This window comes from Hyperolius riggenbachi, chromosome 5, assembly GCF_040937935.1.
Source record: "Hyperolius riggenbachi isolate aHypRig1 chromosome 5, aHypRig1.pri, whole genome shotgun sequence".
Classification (NCBI taxonomy): domain Eukaryota; kingdom Metazoa; phylum Chordata; class Amphibia; order Anura; family Hyperoliidae; genus Hyperolius; species Hyperolius riggenbachi.
The window spans coordinates 184017240-184034241 of record NC_090650.1 but is presented as its reverse complement, the minus strand read 5'-3'; the positions used below and the strand labels follow the sequence as shown (position 1 = coordinate 184034241).

General features: G+C 43.5%; 1 protein-coding gene across 1 annotated transcript in view; it reads left to right on the top strand.

Moving 5' to 3' along the window:
* The window catches only part of BRD9 (bromodomain containing 9), a 257139-nt gene that overhangs the window by 41014 nt on the left and 199123 nt on the right, over positions 1 to 17002 (top strand). The window contains exon 3 of the mRNA XM_068236483.1: positions 11620 to 11640. Coding sequence (XP_068092584.1) covers positions 11620 to 11640 — 21 coding nt within the window. The remainder of the gene's footprint in view (positions 1 to 11619; positions 11641 to 17002) is intronic.

Here is a 17002-nt window from a genome sequence, read left to right as displayed (position 1 = left end):
ATGACATGTTTATTTCCAACACTTTTACCTTCCTGGGGCTCACTGAGACATGGATAACTCCATCAGACACGGTGTCTCCAGCTGCTCGATCACATGGTGGTCTAAAATTTAGTCATGCCCTTAGACCTGGCCACCAGCATGGAGGCGGGGTGGGGATTCTCCTCTCTGAACACTGTTCCTTTAAGCCACTTACACCATTGCCGGCGCTCTCACTCACATCCTTTGAGGTTCATGCTGTCTGCCTCTACACTCCACACCACATTCAGATCGCAGTCACCTACCGCGCTCTCGGTCCAGCCTCTACCTTCATAGATCACTTTTCAGCATGGCTTCTCCAGTTCCTCTCCACAGACATACCCTCTATCATCATTGGAGATTTCAATATACCCACCGACACTAATTGCCCTACTGCCACAAAACTGCTCTCTCTCACCTCCTTGCTTGACCTCTCTCAATGGTCCTCCACTTACACCCACAAAGACAGCCACCCTCTTGACCTTGTCTTTACCCACCTCTGTTCTATTTCAAGCTTCCATAACACTCTGTTTCCCCTCTCAGACCACAACCTTCTCACCTTCACAACCAATTCTTCTCTACCGTCACCTCCTCCAACACTACACCATACGGACCTGCGCAGGAACTACCGCAACTTGGATCAGAATTCCCTGACTGAGGCCTTGCAACCTCTAAGGACTCCTTCCTACACTCACCCTGAGGCAGCATCCAGTTACTTATTTAGTGTAGTCTCCTCTGCCATGAATTTAGCTGCCTCACTCACCACCGCCCACCCCCGCCGAACCAACTGGCAACCCTGGCTCACTGAACCAATCAAACAGCTGAAAAGGCGCTCCAGGGTGGCAGAAAAGTGCTGGAGAAAGCGCACTGCTGTAGAGGACTTTCATCACTATAAACAAACTATGCAGGAGCTCAGGGACGCCCTCACCTCTGCTAAGCAGTCTTATTTCTCCTCGCTCATTTCCTTACAGTCCTACAACCCAAAACAATTGTTCAACACCTTTAACTCCCTACTTCATCCTCCACCTCCTTCCCCTACCACATCTGTCAGCCGACGACTTTGCATCATACTTCACAAGCAAGATTGATGCAATGCGTAAAGGCTTCAACACGCAACCCTTTTCAACAGCTCAATCATCACCTGTAAACTCCTTCTGTCCGCCTGCACCCTCACTCACTACCAATTGCCTATCCCCCACTCCACAAGACCACTCTACCACTCTAACATCTTTCACCACACTCACTGAACAGCATCTTTTCTCGCTAATCTCCAAAGCACATCTCGCTACCTGTGGCCTGGACCCCATTCCCTCTCATCTAATCCCCCATCTTTCCTCCTCCTTTAATCCCGCTGTAAAAACTCTATTCAACCTTTCTGTCTCCACTGGCACTTTCCCTTCCTTAATCAAACAAGCCATCATCACACCACTTATCAAAAAAACCCTCTTGATCCAACTTCTCTATCTAATTACTGTCCTGTCACGATCCTCCCCTTTGCTTCTAAACTGCTGGAACTTCACATCCATTCAGAATTGTCTGCTTTTCTCTCTACAAACTCCTTACTTGACCCCTTTCAATCTGGATTCCACACACACCATTTCACTGAACCTGTCGTCACTAAATTGGCTAATGACCTTCTGGTAGCTAGTTCCAAAGGCCAGTTCTCCATTCTAATACTCCTCGACCTTTCCTCTGCCTTTGGCACGGTTGATCATGCTCTGCTTCTTCAGACGCTGTCATTTTTAGGAATCAAGGGCCAAGCACATTGCTGGATCTCCTCTTATCTCTCTGGACTCTCTTACACTGTCACCTTCTCTAATACTAATTCCTCCCCACGCCCATTGTCTATTGGTGTACCTCAAGGCTTGGTTCTTGGGCCACTTCTTTTCTCAATCTACACTGGTGGCCTGGGACAACTAATTAACTTTTGGTTTCCAGTATCACCTCTATGCGGATGATACCTAAATCTATCTCTCAGACTGTCTACGTGCCGTTTCTGCATTCATGTCCTCCCGCTTCCTCAAACTCAACATGAGTAAAACAGAAATTGTGATTTTTTTTTTTCCACTATCACAATCTACACCCCCACCAATTGCACCCATAACTGTAGACAACACCCCTATAACCTCGACCTCTAAGGCCCGCTGCTTGGTGGTTATAGTTGACTCAGAGCTCTTCTTTAAACCTCACATTGCCTCATTAACCACCGCCTGCTGTTTCCAGCTCAAAAATCTATTCCGTATCCGTCCCTTCCTCACACAAGAGGCCACCAAAATGCTTGTACATGCCTTAATCCTCTCCCGTGTAGACTACTGCAACACCCTGCTCTGTGGTCTACCAAAAAACAGGCTAGCACCTCTCCAATCCCTTCTAAATTCAGCTGCCCGCCTCATTCACCTTTCCACACGCTCCTCTGATACAGCCCCACTGTGCCGTTCCTCCACTGGCTACCCATTACCCAGAGGATCCAGTTCAAACTCCTGACTCTAACATACAAAGCCCTTTACGGGTTGTCCCCTCCATACATCTCCTCACTAATCTCTAGATATTGTCCCTCCCGCAACCTTCGTTCCTCCCAAGAAATTCTCCTGGCCTCTAAGCTGATCAACTCCTCTCATGCTCGCATCCAGGACTTTACACAAGCATCACCCCTCATTTGGAACTCTCTTCCACAGCCTGTACGTCATGCTCCAAACCTGGACATTTTCAAACACACTGTTAACACACCTTTTCAGAGAAGCGTATAACATTTTTTAGCTACTGTTTACTTATCTGTTCACAGTGTAATCCGAGGCAAAGGCTCACTGCCTCGTCCATTCCCCTCCCCCCCCCCAAGTTCCCTTATCTATTGTCTCCCACTACTCTTTTTAGATTGTAAGCTCGCAAGGGGCAGGGGCATCTTAATGTTTACTGTTTTTGTTGCAATATTTGTGCTGCTTGAGACTCTGCTGTATTTTTTTTGGTTGTACCTATGTTCCCTGTGTTGTCTTACTGTGTTTTGTAAAGCGCTGCAGAATATGTTGGCACTATATAAATAATAAAAATAATAATAATAAAACCTCTTGGAGTCTGAAAAAGACTTGAGACTGGGGGAGGTTCACCTTCCAACAGGACAATGGCCCTAAACATAAAGCCAGGGCAACAATGGAATGGTTTAAAACAAAACATAACCATGTGTTAGAATAGCCCAGTCAAAGTCCAGATCTAAATCCAATCGAGAATCTGTGGCAAGATTTGAAAACTGCTGTTCACAAACGCTGTCCATCTAATCTGACTGAGCTGGAGCTGTTTTGCAAAGAAGAATGGGCAAGGATTTCAGTCTCTAGGTGTGCAAAGCTAGTAGAGACATACCCTAAAAGACTGGCAGCTGTAATTGCAGCATAAGGTGGCTCTACAAAGTATTGACCCAGGGGGCTGAATAATTACACATACCCCACTTTGCAGTTATTTTAATTTTTAAAAATGTTTGGAATCGTATGATTTTCATTCCACTTCTCACGTGTACACCACTTTGTATTGGTCTTTCACGTGGAATTCCAATAAAATTGGTTCATGTTTGTGGCAGTAATATGACAAAATGTGGAAAACTTCAAGGGGGCCGAATACTTTTGCAAACTAACACCCAATGTTTTGTCCGAACATATCAGTAATTTCATGCGGTAACAGCGTTGCCATTTTCTCGGTAAGTTCTCGGCAAAGTCAGCTGTTTTCTGCACTACTGAATGTGGTAATGCTTTATGAATTGACCCCAAAATGGAGTAATTATGAAAAAAAGTGATACCAGTGATACAAATAATACTACTACTAAGATACATCTGAGAACCATAAGTGTATATGAAAGGAGAAGATGTGGTCATACTGCATTCTCTCCAACACTCAGGTGAAGTATCTTTGGAGTATTGAGAGACAGTGTTATCAGCAGTTTTGTCACTGTGGGATATACCAACCTGAAATAATTTTTTTTAAAGTTTCCCAGTGGGTTGCACATTTTGAATAAGCAGTTATGTCTTCCAAAGCTAAAAGTAGCCATACATGAGGCGACTTGGCAGCAGATCGACCATCCAATTTGATTATTATAATCAAATCGGTTGAGAATCAGTGTCGCCAAACGCAGGCCCGACCGACAATGCGACCAATTTCGGATTGAAATTGGTCGAATTAGTCGATCGCAAATGCTGCAAGATGTTGGGCTGATTTGCTTGATTGGGTGCGCACCAGTAACTGTGTGCAATTTTGAGGCGAGCGGCGAACATGCCGAAACCCCGTCGCTGTCTCCCCTAATGTTAAATGTCCCCCGCGTGCCCAGTGCAAGTTACTTATTACCTGTTCGCGGCCTCCGCTTGTCTTCATGTACATCGATAGTATTTTAAGTGTTAATTCAGTTAATAAGAAGCTTGCCTTACTAACATGTAGTGATACTTTTTCACAGTGAGAGTTTTGTCTTATCACTTCACTCCTTTAAATTATTTTTACATGCAGTGTATAGGGAGAGGAGGAGCACACGCAAGCATGATGTCCTGCTGCCTCTTGTGGCTGGATGTGTGTGTGTGTGTGTGTGTGTGTGTGTGTGTGTGTGTGTGTGTGTGTGTGTTATGCTTGGTGTCTCTCTCTCTCCCCCTCCCTCTATGTGCCTGCTGTTTATATTTCTTTATATAGAGTCTTCTTCTGCATACACTAGTAAAAAATAAAGTAGACAGCTCAGAATGCTTCTTTTACAGTTCAGTCTGTAGTAACACACCACTTAAAGCGGATCCGAGATGAAAAACTAACTATAACAAGTAACTTGTCTATATATCTTATCTAAAGTTTAGATAGTTTACACAGCAAATCTAGCTGCAAAATGCTTTAATAGAATATGATTATTTCTTCCTGTGATACAATGACAGCAGCCATGTTGTTTGTAAACATTACACAGAGGCAGGCTTATCTGCATCTTGAGCAAAAAACCTTAACCCCCTTCCTCCTCCCTGCTCCCCTCTGCCTCTGAAATCTTTGGCTAGTAATACCTCCTTCTCCTCCTGCCCAGACTGAGCTCCCATGAGCCCTTGCTACTGTCTGAATGTGCCTTGGCTATCTGAAAACCGGTGGGCGTGGCTTGTTTAGTTTATAGGGAATTTAGAGTATTAAAACAAAAACAAAAAAGTATCTGGCTTGAGGAATGCCCTATAAGCAATAGGAAAGAAACACCATTATGCATTGAGTAAAAGTTCATCTCGGATCCACTTTAATGACAGCTCAAGCCAGGTGATAACTCTTCACACATTTAAAGGGAACCTTAACTCTAAAAAAAAAAAAAAAAAAACTTACTTACTTTTACTTACCTTGGCCATCTACCACCCCCCTGCAGCCATCCTGTGCCCTTGCAGTCACTCATGGCTCCTCTGGTCCCCCGCTGCCAGCTAGTTTCATTTTTGCCGACTGGGAGTCGGCCGGCCGCCATGCGTACGTTTTTACGCATTCCTGCTGGTGCAGGAAGCTATTGCAGACATCAAGTACATTTTTATGCGTTATGGGTGTAATGTGTAAAATTTTACGCATTACACCCGTAACGCGTAAAAATATACTTGTTGATGTCTGCAATAGCTTCCTGCACCAGCAGGAATGTGTAAAAACGTACGCATGGCGGCCGGCCGACTCCCAGTTGGCAAAAACTAAACTAGCCGGCAGCGGGGGACCAGAGAAGCCATGAGTGACTGCGAGGGCACAGGATGGCTGCAGGGGGCTGGTAGATGGCCCAGGTAAGTAAAACTCTTTTTTTTTTTTTTTTTTTTTTTTTTTTTAGTTAAAGAGAATCTGTATTGTTAAAATCGCACAAAAGTAAACATACCAGTGCGTTAGGGGACATCTCCTATTACCCTCTGACACAATTTCACCGCTCCCCGCCGCACTAAAAGTAGTCAAAAACTGTTTTAAAAAGTTTGTTTATAAACAAACAAAATGGCCACCAAAACAGGAAGTAGGTTGATGTACAGCATGTCCACACATAGAAAATACATCCATACACAAGCAGGCTGTATACAGCCTTACTTCTGAATCTCAAGAGATCACTTGTGTGTGTTTACCTTCTGTCCCCAGCTTCTCTCATGCACTGAACATTACAGGCTTCCTGCAGACAGCTCTGCCTATGTCGTTAATTCCTTAGTATGTGACAGACCAGCTCCTTTCACAGCCTCCAGAGGAGGATTTTTATCCAGCTCTCTTCTATCACTGATAAGATAGCAGAGAAGCTGCTGGCTTATGTAAATAAAACACACACTGGAGTGTGCATAGAGGAACAGTTCAACACTGAAGAACTTGGCAGCCTTCCAGACACAGGCCGACAAGTCTGACAGGGGAAAGATACATTGATTTATTACAGAGATGGTTATAGTAGAAAAAGCTGCAGCAAGCCAGATCACATTAGAATAGGTTTAGGAACTTGTAGGAAGGTAGAAAAAAACGTTGTAATTTTTGTTACAGAGTCACTTTAAGGTTCCCTTTAAGGAACAGGGCCCTAACGCTTGCATTCCTCACTGTGAATTAACAGCCAGTCTTTAACTTTAGAATTCTGTCATTTATTTTAAGGATTAAAACCTTAACTTTAGTAATTTATCCTTATAGAAGGATTGTCGGCTAAAAAATCAAATTCCAGTTACCCACTGCTCTGTGTATATTATACAACCTGCAATCTGACCCTGCATTGCAAGCATTCCAATGTAATCAGAAATGTTTCTGCTGTAATAAATATTATCCTAGTCTGCCTGGCTCTATTTGGTACGTTGCCGCTGGCTCTATTTGGTACATTCCTGCTCCTCACTGATTGGTTGGGGGCAGTTCAGTGAGCTGCTAAAATACGATCTATGTCTGTGCTCTCATTCGTTTACAGTGCAGATTATAGGAGAGGAAAAAAAGGGAGGAAATTACATCAGGATTGGCTACAGTCTAGGGTTGCAACGGTATGAAATTCCATGGTATAACTGTCAAAAAAAATACCACGGTACTTCGATATACGGTATTATACAATTATTTGGACCCTGGCCCCCCTTACAGTAAAAAATGTGCCCCACCCAGTAGTAGGTGGCTGCAGCATAGGTAGCCATGAATAGTTGTTGTAGCCAGTATTAGGTGGCCGCAGCATAGGTAGCCAAGGATAGGCGTAGCCAGTGGTAGGTGGCCACAGCATAGGTAGCCAGGGATAGGTGTAGCCATTGGTAGGTGGCCACAGCATAGGTAGCCAAGGATAGGTGTAGCCCAGGCATGGGCAAACTTGGCCCTCCAGCTGTTGAGGAACTACAAGTCCCACAATGCATTGCAGGAGTCTGACAGCCACAGTCATGACTCATAAAGGCAAATGCATTGTGGGATTTGTAGTTCCTTAACAGCTGGAGGGCCAAGTTTGCCCATGCCTGGTGTAGCCAGTGGTAGGTGGCCACAGTATAGGTAGCCAAGGATAGGTGTAGCCAGTGGTCGGTGGCCGCAGCATAGGAAGCCAGGGATAGGTGTAGCCAGTAGTATGTGGCTGCAGCATAGGAAGCCAGGGATGGGTGTAGCCAGTGGCAGGTGGCCGTTGCATAGGTAGCCAGGGATAGGTGTAGCTAGAATTAGGTGGCCACAGCACAGAGCTGGAGGGAGAGGGGACAAAAACTAATTTGTCGGCAGCCAGGTCCTCACGCGTGTACTGGCTTCATTCTACTTCCTGTTCTTGCTTGCATCATCTCCTTGTAATAGCGCTCAGGGGGCGCTGTTTCAGGGAAATGTGATGCAAGAACAGGAAGAAGAATGAAGCCCAGTACAGCATGGAGGACGGACCTGGCTGCCGGCAAGTGAGTAGTTATCCCCACTGCTGTTCATGCGCAGCCGCTACGTCGCCCCGCTCCCCGAAAATCGGTCAAATGAGATTGTGCATGGTATGAATACCATGCACAATCAAACCGCAGTATATTGTCATACTGGTCTACCGCGGCAACTCTACTACAGTGAGAGGGAATAAAATGGCAAATGCCAGGAACAGTTTTCTCATTATTCACTATATAAAGTTCACTGAAATAAAAATGTGGACAGTACAATACATCTTTTATATAAGTAGAACAAGTAGTTATCTATGTATATATGTGGTAGTTTTTTTTTCCTGGCAGAGTATGGCTAACCCCGCTGCTTTAACTTAAAGTACCCCTTAACCTCTTCCCACTTCTCCTTAAAATTTTATTATTGCACACAGCACCAACCCCCCCCCCCCCTCCTGTGCCCCCCCCCCCCCCTAACCCCCGTTCTGCTCAGTCAAAATCTTCAACTGAGGCAGAACGTCTGAAATTATCAGGGAGGAAGTGACAGTCCTTCCTCCCCACTTTGTGTACATAACTTCACCCCCTCCATCTGCCGCTTTAGTTCCATATGTGTTTCACTGCACACAGTGCGCAGGGAAGCTGCGCTGTGTATGGACTTGTGATAGAGGTCGGATATTCTTCCCCAATTACCAGTTACCCCAATTTTTTTATTTTTGTAAAAAAAAAAAACAAATATAAATAAAATTAAAAATACACAATTAAAATAAAATGCATAAATAGTTACCTAAGGGACTGAACTTTTTTAATATACAGGTAGTCCCCGACTTACGAACAATCTGTCGATACGAACGGCATGGGTTCTGTAAAAAAAAAAAAAAACACCAATTAATTTGGACTTTTGTTTTTGAGAAAATCGGTTTTAAAAATTCAAAGAAAAAATGGCTTTTAAACTTGTATAAGCAGGTACAGAGGGAAAAGGTGACACAGAGGGGGGACACTGGAGGCATGGGGGGGGGGGGGGGGGCACAGAGGAGGTACAGGGGACAGAGATGGCACAATGTTCCAACTTAAAGAGACTCTGTAACAACATTTTCAGCCTTATTTCTTCTATCCAATAAGTTCCTATACCTGTTCTAATGTGGTCTGTCTTACTGCAGCCTTTCATAGTTGCACAGTGGCTGTATTATCTCTGTTCTATAATCTAATCTTCTTTCCTTTATCAGTTTTGTTGGGCTCAGGCACTCAGGCAGGAATGTGCTGCTCTGCTTGTGATAGGATAGAAGTTATACACACCCTCCCCACGCCCCCTGCAGGCTCTGTGTGAGTCACAGACTGAGCTCCTCTCAGCCTATCACATGCTGGTTAGCAGCCATGTCTTATGTTTGTAAACACTGCCTAAAACTGACAATTACAAGCCAGGATTGCAGCAGGGAGTGGCAGAAACAGCACAGAGGGGCACAGAAGAACATAATGAATAGAATGGTATGCTTTTTATTGTAAGAATTTTAGAGTACAGATTCTCTTTAAAGGAGTTATCAGGCTAAATGTGAAAAATGAGCTTTACTCACCTGGGGCTTTCTCCAGCCCCTTACAGCCGACAATCCTGCGCCTGCGCAGTTCGCCGCGGCTCACGTGGCCATAATTGACAGCAGTGCTTCACGCTGCCGCAGTAAGGCCGACCCCGTGGACGGCCTAAATACCGAGCAGCGAGACCAGGACAGCGGCGGGGAGCGGAGCAGTCGGCGTAGGACAGTCGGCTGCAAGGGGCTGGAGAAAGCCCCAGGTGAGTAAAGCTAATTTTTCACATTTAGCCTGATAACTCCTTTAAGAACAGATTCAGGTTAAGAACGAGCCTACAGTCCCTATCTCGTGTGTTAACCGGGGGCTACCAGTATATGTCAAGAAGGTATATTACTGTTTCTTTTTAAATTATGGGCTTGTAAATAGTGACGGACACAAAACTTAAAAAAATACACCTTTATTTCCAAATAAAATATTGGCACCATATATTGTGATAGGGACATAATTTAAACAATGCAATAACTGGGACAAATGGGCAAATAAAATACGTGGGCTTAAATTATGGTAGCATGTATTATTTTAAAACTATAGTGGCCGAAAACTGAGAAATAATGATTTTTTCCCCATTTTTTTCTTAATTTTCCTGTTAAAATGCATTTAGAATAAAATACCAATAATGCTTTAGTATTATATACTAACCGAAGAAAGCCTAATTAATGACGGAAAAAACAAGATATAGATAATTTTGTTGTGAGAGGCATTGATAAAGTTATTGGCGAATGAATGAGAGGTGAAAATTGATCGGATGCATAAGGTGAAACACTGAAGGCTGAAGTGGTTAAAGGGAAGGTCCAAGCAAAAAAAAAAAATGAGTTTCACTTACCTGGGGCTTCTACCAGCCCCATGCAGCCATCCTGTGCCTTCGTAGTAACTCACTGCTGCTCCAGTCCCCCGCTGGGAGCTTTCTGACCTCGGAGGTCAGGGCCGAATTGCGTACATTTTTACACATTCCCGCTAGTGCAGGAACATTAACGCATACATTTTTACGCGTTAGTGGTGCAACGCGTAAATTTTTGTTCCTGCACTAGCTGGAATGCGTAAAAATGTATGCAATGTGGCCCTGACCTCCGAGGTCAGAAAGCTGCCAGCGGGGGACTGGAGCAGCAGTGAGTGACTACAAGGGCACAGGATGGCTACATGGGGCTGGTAGAAGCCCCAGGTAAATAAAACTCATTTTTTTTTTTTGCTTGAACCTTCCCTTTAAGCAGCGTTCACACTTATCCATGCGAATTCCGCATACAATTTTCTCACTTCTTCTGCACATCCTATGCTACGTTTTGTTATTTTTCTGTATTTGCCCTTAGATTTATTTCTCTGATTTTTGCTTGCTGTTCTTGGGCAATTTTTCTGATTGTGATAATTTTTTTCATGTATGCCAATCAGGTGATTTTATATGATAATATGCGATTTAAAAATCGGAATGCCATTTTTCTCAAAACAAATTGTATATGGAAATAAGCATCCCTGCAGCTTGAAAAAAAGTAAAAAAAATTCGCAAAATGCACCAAAAATATGAAAAACGCAGGTTGAATGTGTTGCTATTGAAATACATTAGGGGCTCGATTCACAAAAGTGTGCTAAGTGTTAGCACACCTGTGAAAAGGCCCTTAATACGCCTAAAGGACTTTAGGTCGTGCAAAGTTTAGCGGTGCGCGCGGAATGGCGCCCCGGGTGCATCGGAAATAGCGCACTAGATGTGACAATAACTTCGCATAGGGTGCACCCCGAATTGCCGCACCGTGCGACGTTTCGGGCGCACCAGGTGCGACGTTATAGATGCATCTAGTGGGCCATTTTCTGCGTTCCGCGTGCACCCCGCAGCGCTAAACTTTGCGTGCAATAACTAAAAGCTGTGGGCGTGCTAACTACTTAGCACTGTAGTTAGCATGCCCAAAGCTAGCATGCTTTTGTGAATCAAGGCCTATATGTCTTTTTTCAGATTTCAGATAGAAGTGAACGGGGCCTAATTGTAACGTGCTGGTTCTTGTATGTTTTGATCGTAGCAACTTGAAAAGTATGTGCAGTGATTTCCAAATCAGCCACCCTGTGACTGAAATAGAATGATAGCATGCTTTTAGCCCATAGAAAGCTGGGTCAGTAGATTAAGGTTCCTGTAGCATTCTAATCAATTAATATTTGGTGTTTAATTTATCAAAATTATAGCACACCATTTTTCCTAAGATCAGGCAAGCCATACAGAACTATTGCCTTAGGTTGTCTTTATTATGTAACTAAATATTTTTATTTTATATTTTTGCAGAGTAATTGAAGATGATCAAAGGTAAATTCCTGTTTCTTTGTGATGATTAATGTTGTTTTTGTGTCAGACTTTTGAACCAAATACATTGCTTACCGTTAAGTTATTTTTTTTAATCAATTTGTTTAGGTGAAATTTTTGTTTTATGAACTTTTGAATGCCTGGCACATACAGAAGTTTTTTTCCTGGAGATTTCAGCTGGCTGTATTTCTCCGTATTTACCAGTTTGTATGCACAGAAATCAATTTTGTTTTAATAAAGCTTTTTCACTGAATCCACCCAGTCATAGCAATTGTTAGTTGCTGTTCAAGATACTCTGGCCCACATGCAATTACCGTATTTTTTGGACCATAAGAAGAAAAATGCACCTATACCGTTGCAGGCCACCAATCCCCATGCTCTGCAGGGCCAGCAGCAAATCCAGGACGGGCATTGTAGCTGCCGCGGTCATGCATTGAGATGGTATTGGCTAGGACCAAGAAGTAACAGCAGTCGTGTGCAGAATGCAGTGTCTGATCATGCTAAACTGCACTGGCTGGGGGTTGAATGCTATTCTGGGCCTACATACCTTGGGGCATCATCTCCCTTCAGCTTGCGGATGCTTATACAACTCCGCGGAGCATACTCCTCTGAATATCTGCTGGGCACTCTCTCCACACGAGTCCTGACTGCAGGGATTAGTGTAGATGATGGGAGCAGCAGGGGTTAATGTAGCTGGGCAGTGTAGTTTACAGAAGATGCCTCCATAAGATGCCCCTGCACAATGGACGCACCAGGCTTAGTATATTTTTTTCCTCCTGATTTTTGTCCTCTAAACCTAGGTGCGTCTTATGATCAGGATCGTTTTTATGGTCCGAAAAATACGGTAACTTTTTCTCCTACTTTTTTTTGTTTTTTGTTTTGTTTTTTTTTCCTCTAAGGAGATCATTTTTCAACTTCTTAAAATAAGTTTTCAGCACTTTGTAATAAAAAACGTAGTTGAAAAAGTTCTACCAACATTTTGAGTATTTTCTCGCTTGCTGGTGGTTTAAAAGGCATTCAGCCAAATGCAATTCATTTTTTCTCCCGAGTTTTTTCATCTTCTATTTAAAATAACTTTTCAGAACTTTGCAATTGAAAAAGTACTGTATATACTCTCCTATAAGCCGACCCGCGTATAAGCCGAGGTACCCACTTTTTCCTCCAAAATTAGGAAAAAGTGATTGACCCGCGGAAAAGCCCCCTACCCAGTATAATCCTCTCTACAGTATAAATAGGAAGTTGTGCCCTCAGTATGAGACTTCCCAAAACCTAGTATAAATGGCCAGATGCCCACACCGCACTGGCTTCCAAACATGGAGGGGAGTAGAGTGTCTTTTTTGGGCAGCAGTTTAAAAATGAGTGATGTACAATCATTAATGAGCGTAACAAATTATTATTTAAAGCATGTTGTATGAGCCTTATGTCATGCAGCTGACCCTAAGCGTGAGACAGCCTCCTTCCCTATAGCCAGATGCAGAGGCGGGACAAGGCCCTCCAGCACCCAAGGCTGAGACACCAAAGTGCGCCCCTCCATCCCTGCCATCCCAGCCGTCACACACTAATTGCTATTAGACTAAGAGGTGCCACAGGGCCCACAACCTTCCCAACACCTTAACCACTTGAGGACCTAGGACTTTCTACCCCTTAAGGACCGGCCACTTTTTTTCCATTCAGACCACTGCAGCTTTCACGGTTTATTGCTCGCTCATACAACCTACCACCTAAATGAATTTTGGCTCCTTTTCTTGTCACTAATAAAGCTTTTTTTTGGTGCTATTTGATTGCTCCTGCGATTTTTACTTTTTATTATATTCATCAAAAAAGACATGAATTTTGGCAAAAAAAAATGATTTTTTTAACTTTCTGTGCTGACATTTTTCAAATAAAGTAAAATTTCTGTATACATGCAGCGCGAAAAATGTGGACAAACATGTTTTGGATAAAAAAAAACCCATTCAGTGTATATTTATTGGTTTGGGTAAAAGTTATAGCGTTTACAAACTATGGTGCAAAAAGTGAATTTTCCCATTTTCAAGCATCTATGACTTTTCTGACCCCGTCATGTTTCATGAGGGGCTAGAATTCCAGGATAGTATAAAAAACCCCCAAATGACCCCATTTTGGAAAGAAGACATCCCAAAGTATTCACTGAGAGGCATAGTGAGTTCATAGAAGATATTATTTTTTGTCACAAGTAAGCGGAAAATGACACTTTGTGACAAAAAAAAAAAAAAGTTTCCATTTCTTCTAACTTGCGACAAAAAAAAATGAAATCTGCCACGGACTCACCATGCTCCTCTCTGAATACCTTGAAGTGTCTACTTTCCAAAATGGGGTCATTTGTGGGGTGTGTTTACTGTCCTCGCATTTTGGGGGGTGCTAATTTGTAAGCACCCATGTAAAGCCTAAAGGTGCTCATTGGACTTTGGACCCCTTAGCGCAGTTAGGCTGCAAAAAAGTGCCACACATGTGGTATTGCCGTACTCAGGAGGAGTAGTATAATGTGTTTTGGGGTGTATTTTTACACATACCCATGCTGGGTGGGAGAAATATCTCTGTAAATGACAATTTTTTAATTTTGTTTACACACAATTGTCCATTTACAGAGATCTTTCTCCCACTCAGCATGGGTATGTGTAAAAATACACCCTAAAACACATTATACTACTTCTCCTGAGTACGGCGATACCACATGTGTGGCACTTTTTTGCACCCTAACTGCGCTAAGGGGCCCAAAGTCCAATAAGTACCTTTAGGATTTCACAGGTCATTTTGAGAAATTTTGTTTCAAGACTACTCCTCACGGTTTAGGGCCCCTAAAATGCCAGGACAGTATAGGAACCCCACAAATGACTCCATTTTAGAAAGAAGACACCCCAAGGTATTCCGTTAGTAGTACGGTGAGTTCATAGAAGATTTTATTTTTTGTCACAAGTTAGCGGAAAATGACACTTTGTGAAAAAAAACCAATAAAAATCAATTTCCGCTAACTTGTGACAAAAAATAAAATCTTCTATGAACTCACCGTACTACTAACAGAATACCTTGGGGTGTCTTCTTTCTAAAATGGAGTCATTTGTGGGGTTCCTATACTGTCCTGGCATTTTAGGGGCCCTAAACCGTTAGGAGTAGTCTTGAAACAAAATTTCTCAAAATTACCTGTGAAATCCTAAAGGTACTCATTGGACTTTGGGCCCCTTAGCGCAGTTAGGGTGCAAAAAAGTGGTGTGGTATGTGGTATCGCCGTACTCGGGAGAAGTAGTACAATGTGTTTTGGGGTGTATGTTTACACATACCCATGCTGGGTGGGAGAAATAACTCTGTAAATGGACAATTGTGTGTAAAAAAAATCAAAAGATTGTCATTTACAGAGGTATTTCTCCCACCCAGCATGGTTATGTGTAAAAATACACCCCAAAACACATTATACTACTTCTCCCGAGTACGGCGATACCACATGATTGGCACTTTTTTGCAGCCTAACTGCGCTAAGGGGCCCAAAGTCCAATGAGTACCTTTAGGATTTCACAGGTCATTTTTGTTTCAAGACTACTCCTCACGGTTTAGGGCCCCTAAAATGCCAGGGCAGTATAGGAACCCCACTAATGACCCCATTTTAGAAAGAAGACACCCCAAGGTATTCCGTTAGGAGTATGGTAAGTTCATAGAAGTTTTTATTTTTTGTCACAAGTTAGCGGAAATTGATCTTAATTGTTTTTTTTCACAAAGTGTCATTTTCCGCTAACTTGTGACAAAAAATAAAATCTTCTATGAACTCACCATACTCCTAACGGAATACGTTTGGATGTCTTCTTTCTAGAATGGGGTCATTTGTGGGGTTCCTTTCCTGCCCTGGCATTTTAGGGGCCCTAAACCGTGAGGAGTAGTCTTGAAACAAAAATGACCTGTGAAATCCTAAAGGTACTCATTGGACTTTGGGCCCCTTAGCGCAGTTAGGCTGCAAAAAAGTGCCAATCATGTGGTATCGCCGTACTCGGGAGATGTAGTATAATGTGTTTTGGGGTGTATTTTTACACATACCCATGCTGGGTGGGAGAAATACCTCTGTAAATGACAATTGTTTGATTTTTTTTTACACACAATTGTCCATTTACAGAGAGATTTCTCCCACCCAGCATGGGTATGTGTAAAAATACACCCCAAAACACATTATACTACTTCTCCTGAGTACGGCGATACCACATGTGACACTTTTTTGCAGCCTAGGTGCGCTAAGGGGCCCAACGTCCTAATCACAGGTTATTTTGAGGCATTTGTTAGACTACTCCTCATGGTTTAGGGCCCCTAAAATGCCAGGGCAGTATAGGAACCCCACAAGTGACCCCATTTTAGAAAGAAGACACCCCAAGGCATTCCGTTAGGTGTATGGCGAGTTCATAGAAGATTTTATTTTTTGTCACAAGTTAGTGAAAAATGACACTTTGTGAAAAAAAAACAAAAATCAATTTCTGCTAACTTTTGACAAAAAATAAAATCTTCTATGAACTCGTCATACACCTAACAGAATACATTGGGGTGTCTTTTTTCTAAAACGGGGTCAGTTTCTGGGGTTCCTATACCGCCCTGGCATTTTACGGGCCCAAAACCGTGAGTAGTCTGGAAACCAAATGTCTCAAAATGACTGTTCAGGAGTATAAGCATCTGCAAATTTTGATGACAGGTGGTCTATAAGGGGGCGAATTTTGTGGAACCGGTCATATGCAGGGTGGCCTTTTAGATGACAGGTTGTATTGGGCCTGATCTGATGGATAGGAGTGCTAGGGGGGTGACAGGAGGTGATTGATGGGTGTCTCAGGGGGTGGTTAGAGGGGAAAATAGATGCAATCAATGCACTGGGGAGGTGATCGGAAGGGGATCTGAGGGTTTGGCCGAGTGATCAGGAGCCTACACGGGGCAAATTAGGGCCTGATCTGATGGGTAGGTGTGCTAGGGGGTGACAGGAGGTGATTAATGGGTGTCTCAAGGTGTGATTAGAGGGGGGAATAGATGCAAGCAATGCACTGGCGAGGTGATTAGGGCTGGGGCCTGAGGGCATTCTAAAGGTGTGGGCGGGTGATTGAGTGCCCTAGGGGCAGATAGGGGTCTAATCTGATAGGTAGCAGTGACAGGGGGTGATTGATGGGTAATTAGTGGGTGTTTAGGGTAGAGAACAGATATAAACACTGCCCTTGGGAGGTGATCTGATGTCGGATCTGCGGGCAAACTATTGGTGTGGGTGGGTGATCAGATTGCCCGCAAGGGGCAGGTTAGGGGCTGATTGATGGGTGGCAGTGCCAGGGGGTGATTGATGGGTGGCAGTGCCAGGGGGTGATTGATGGGTGGCAGTGACAGGGGGTGATTGATG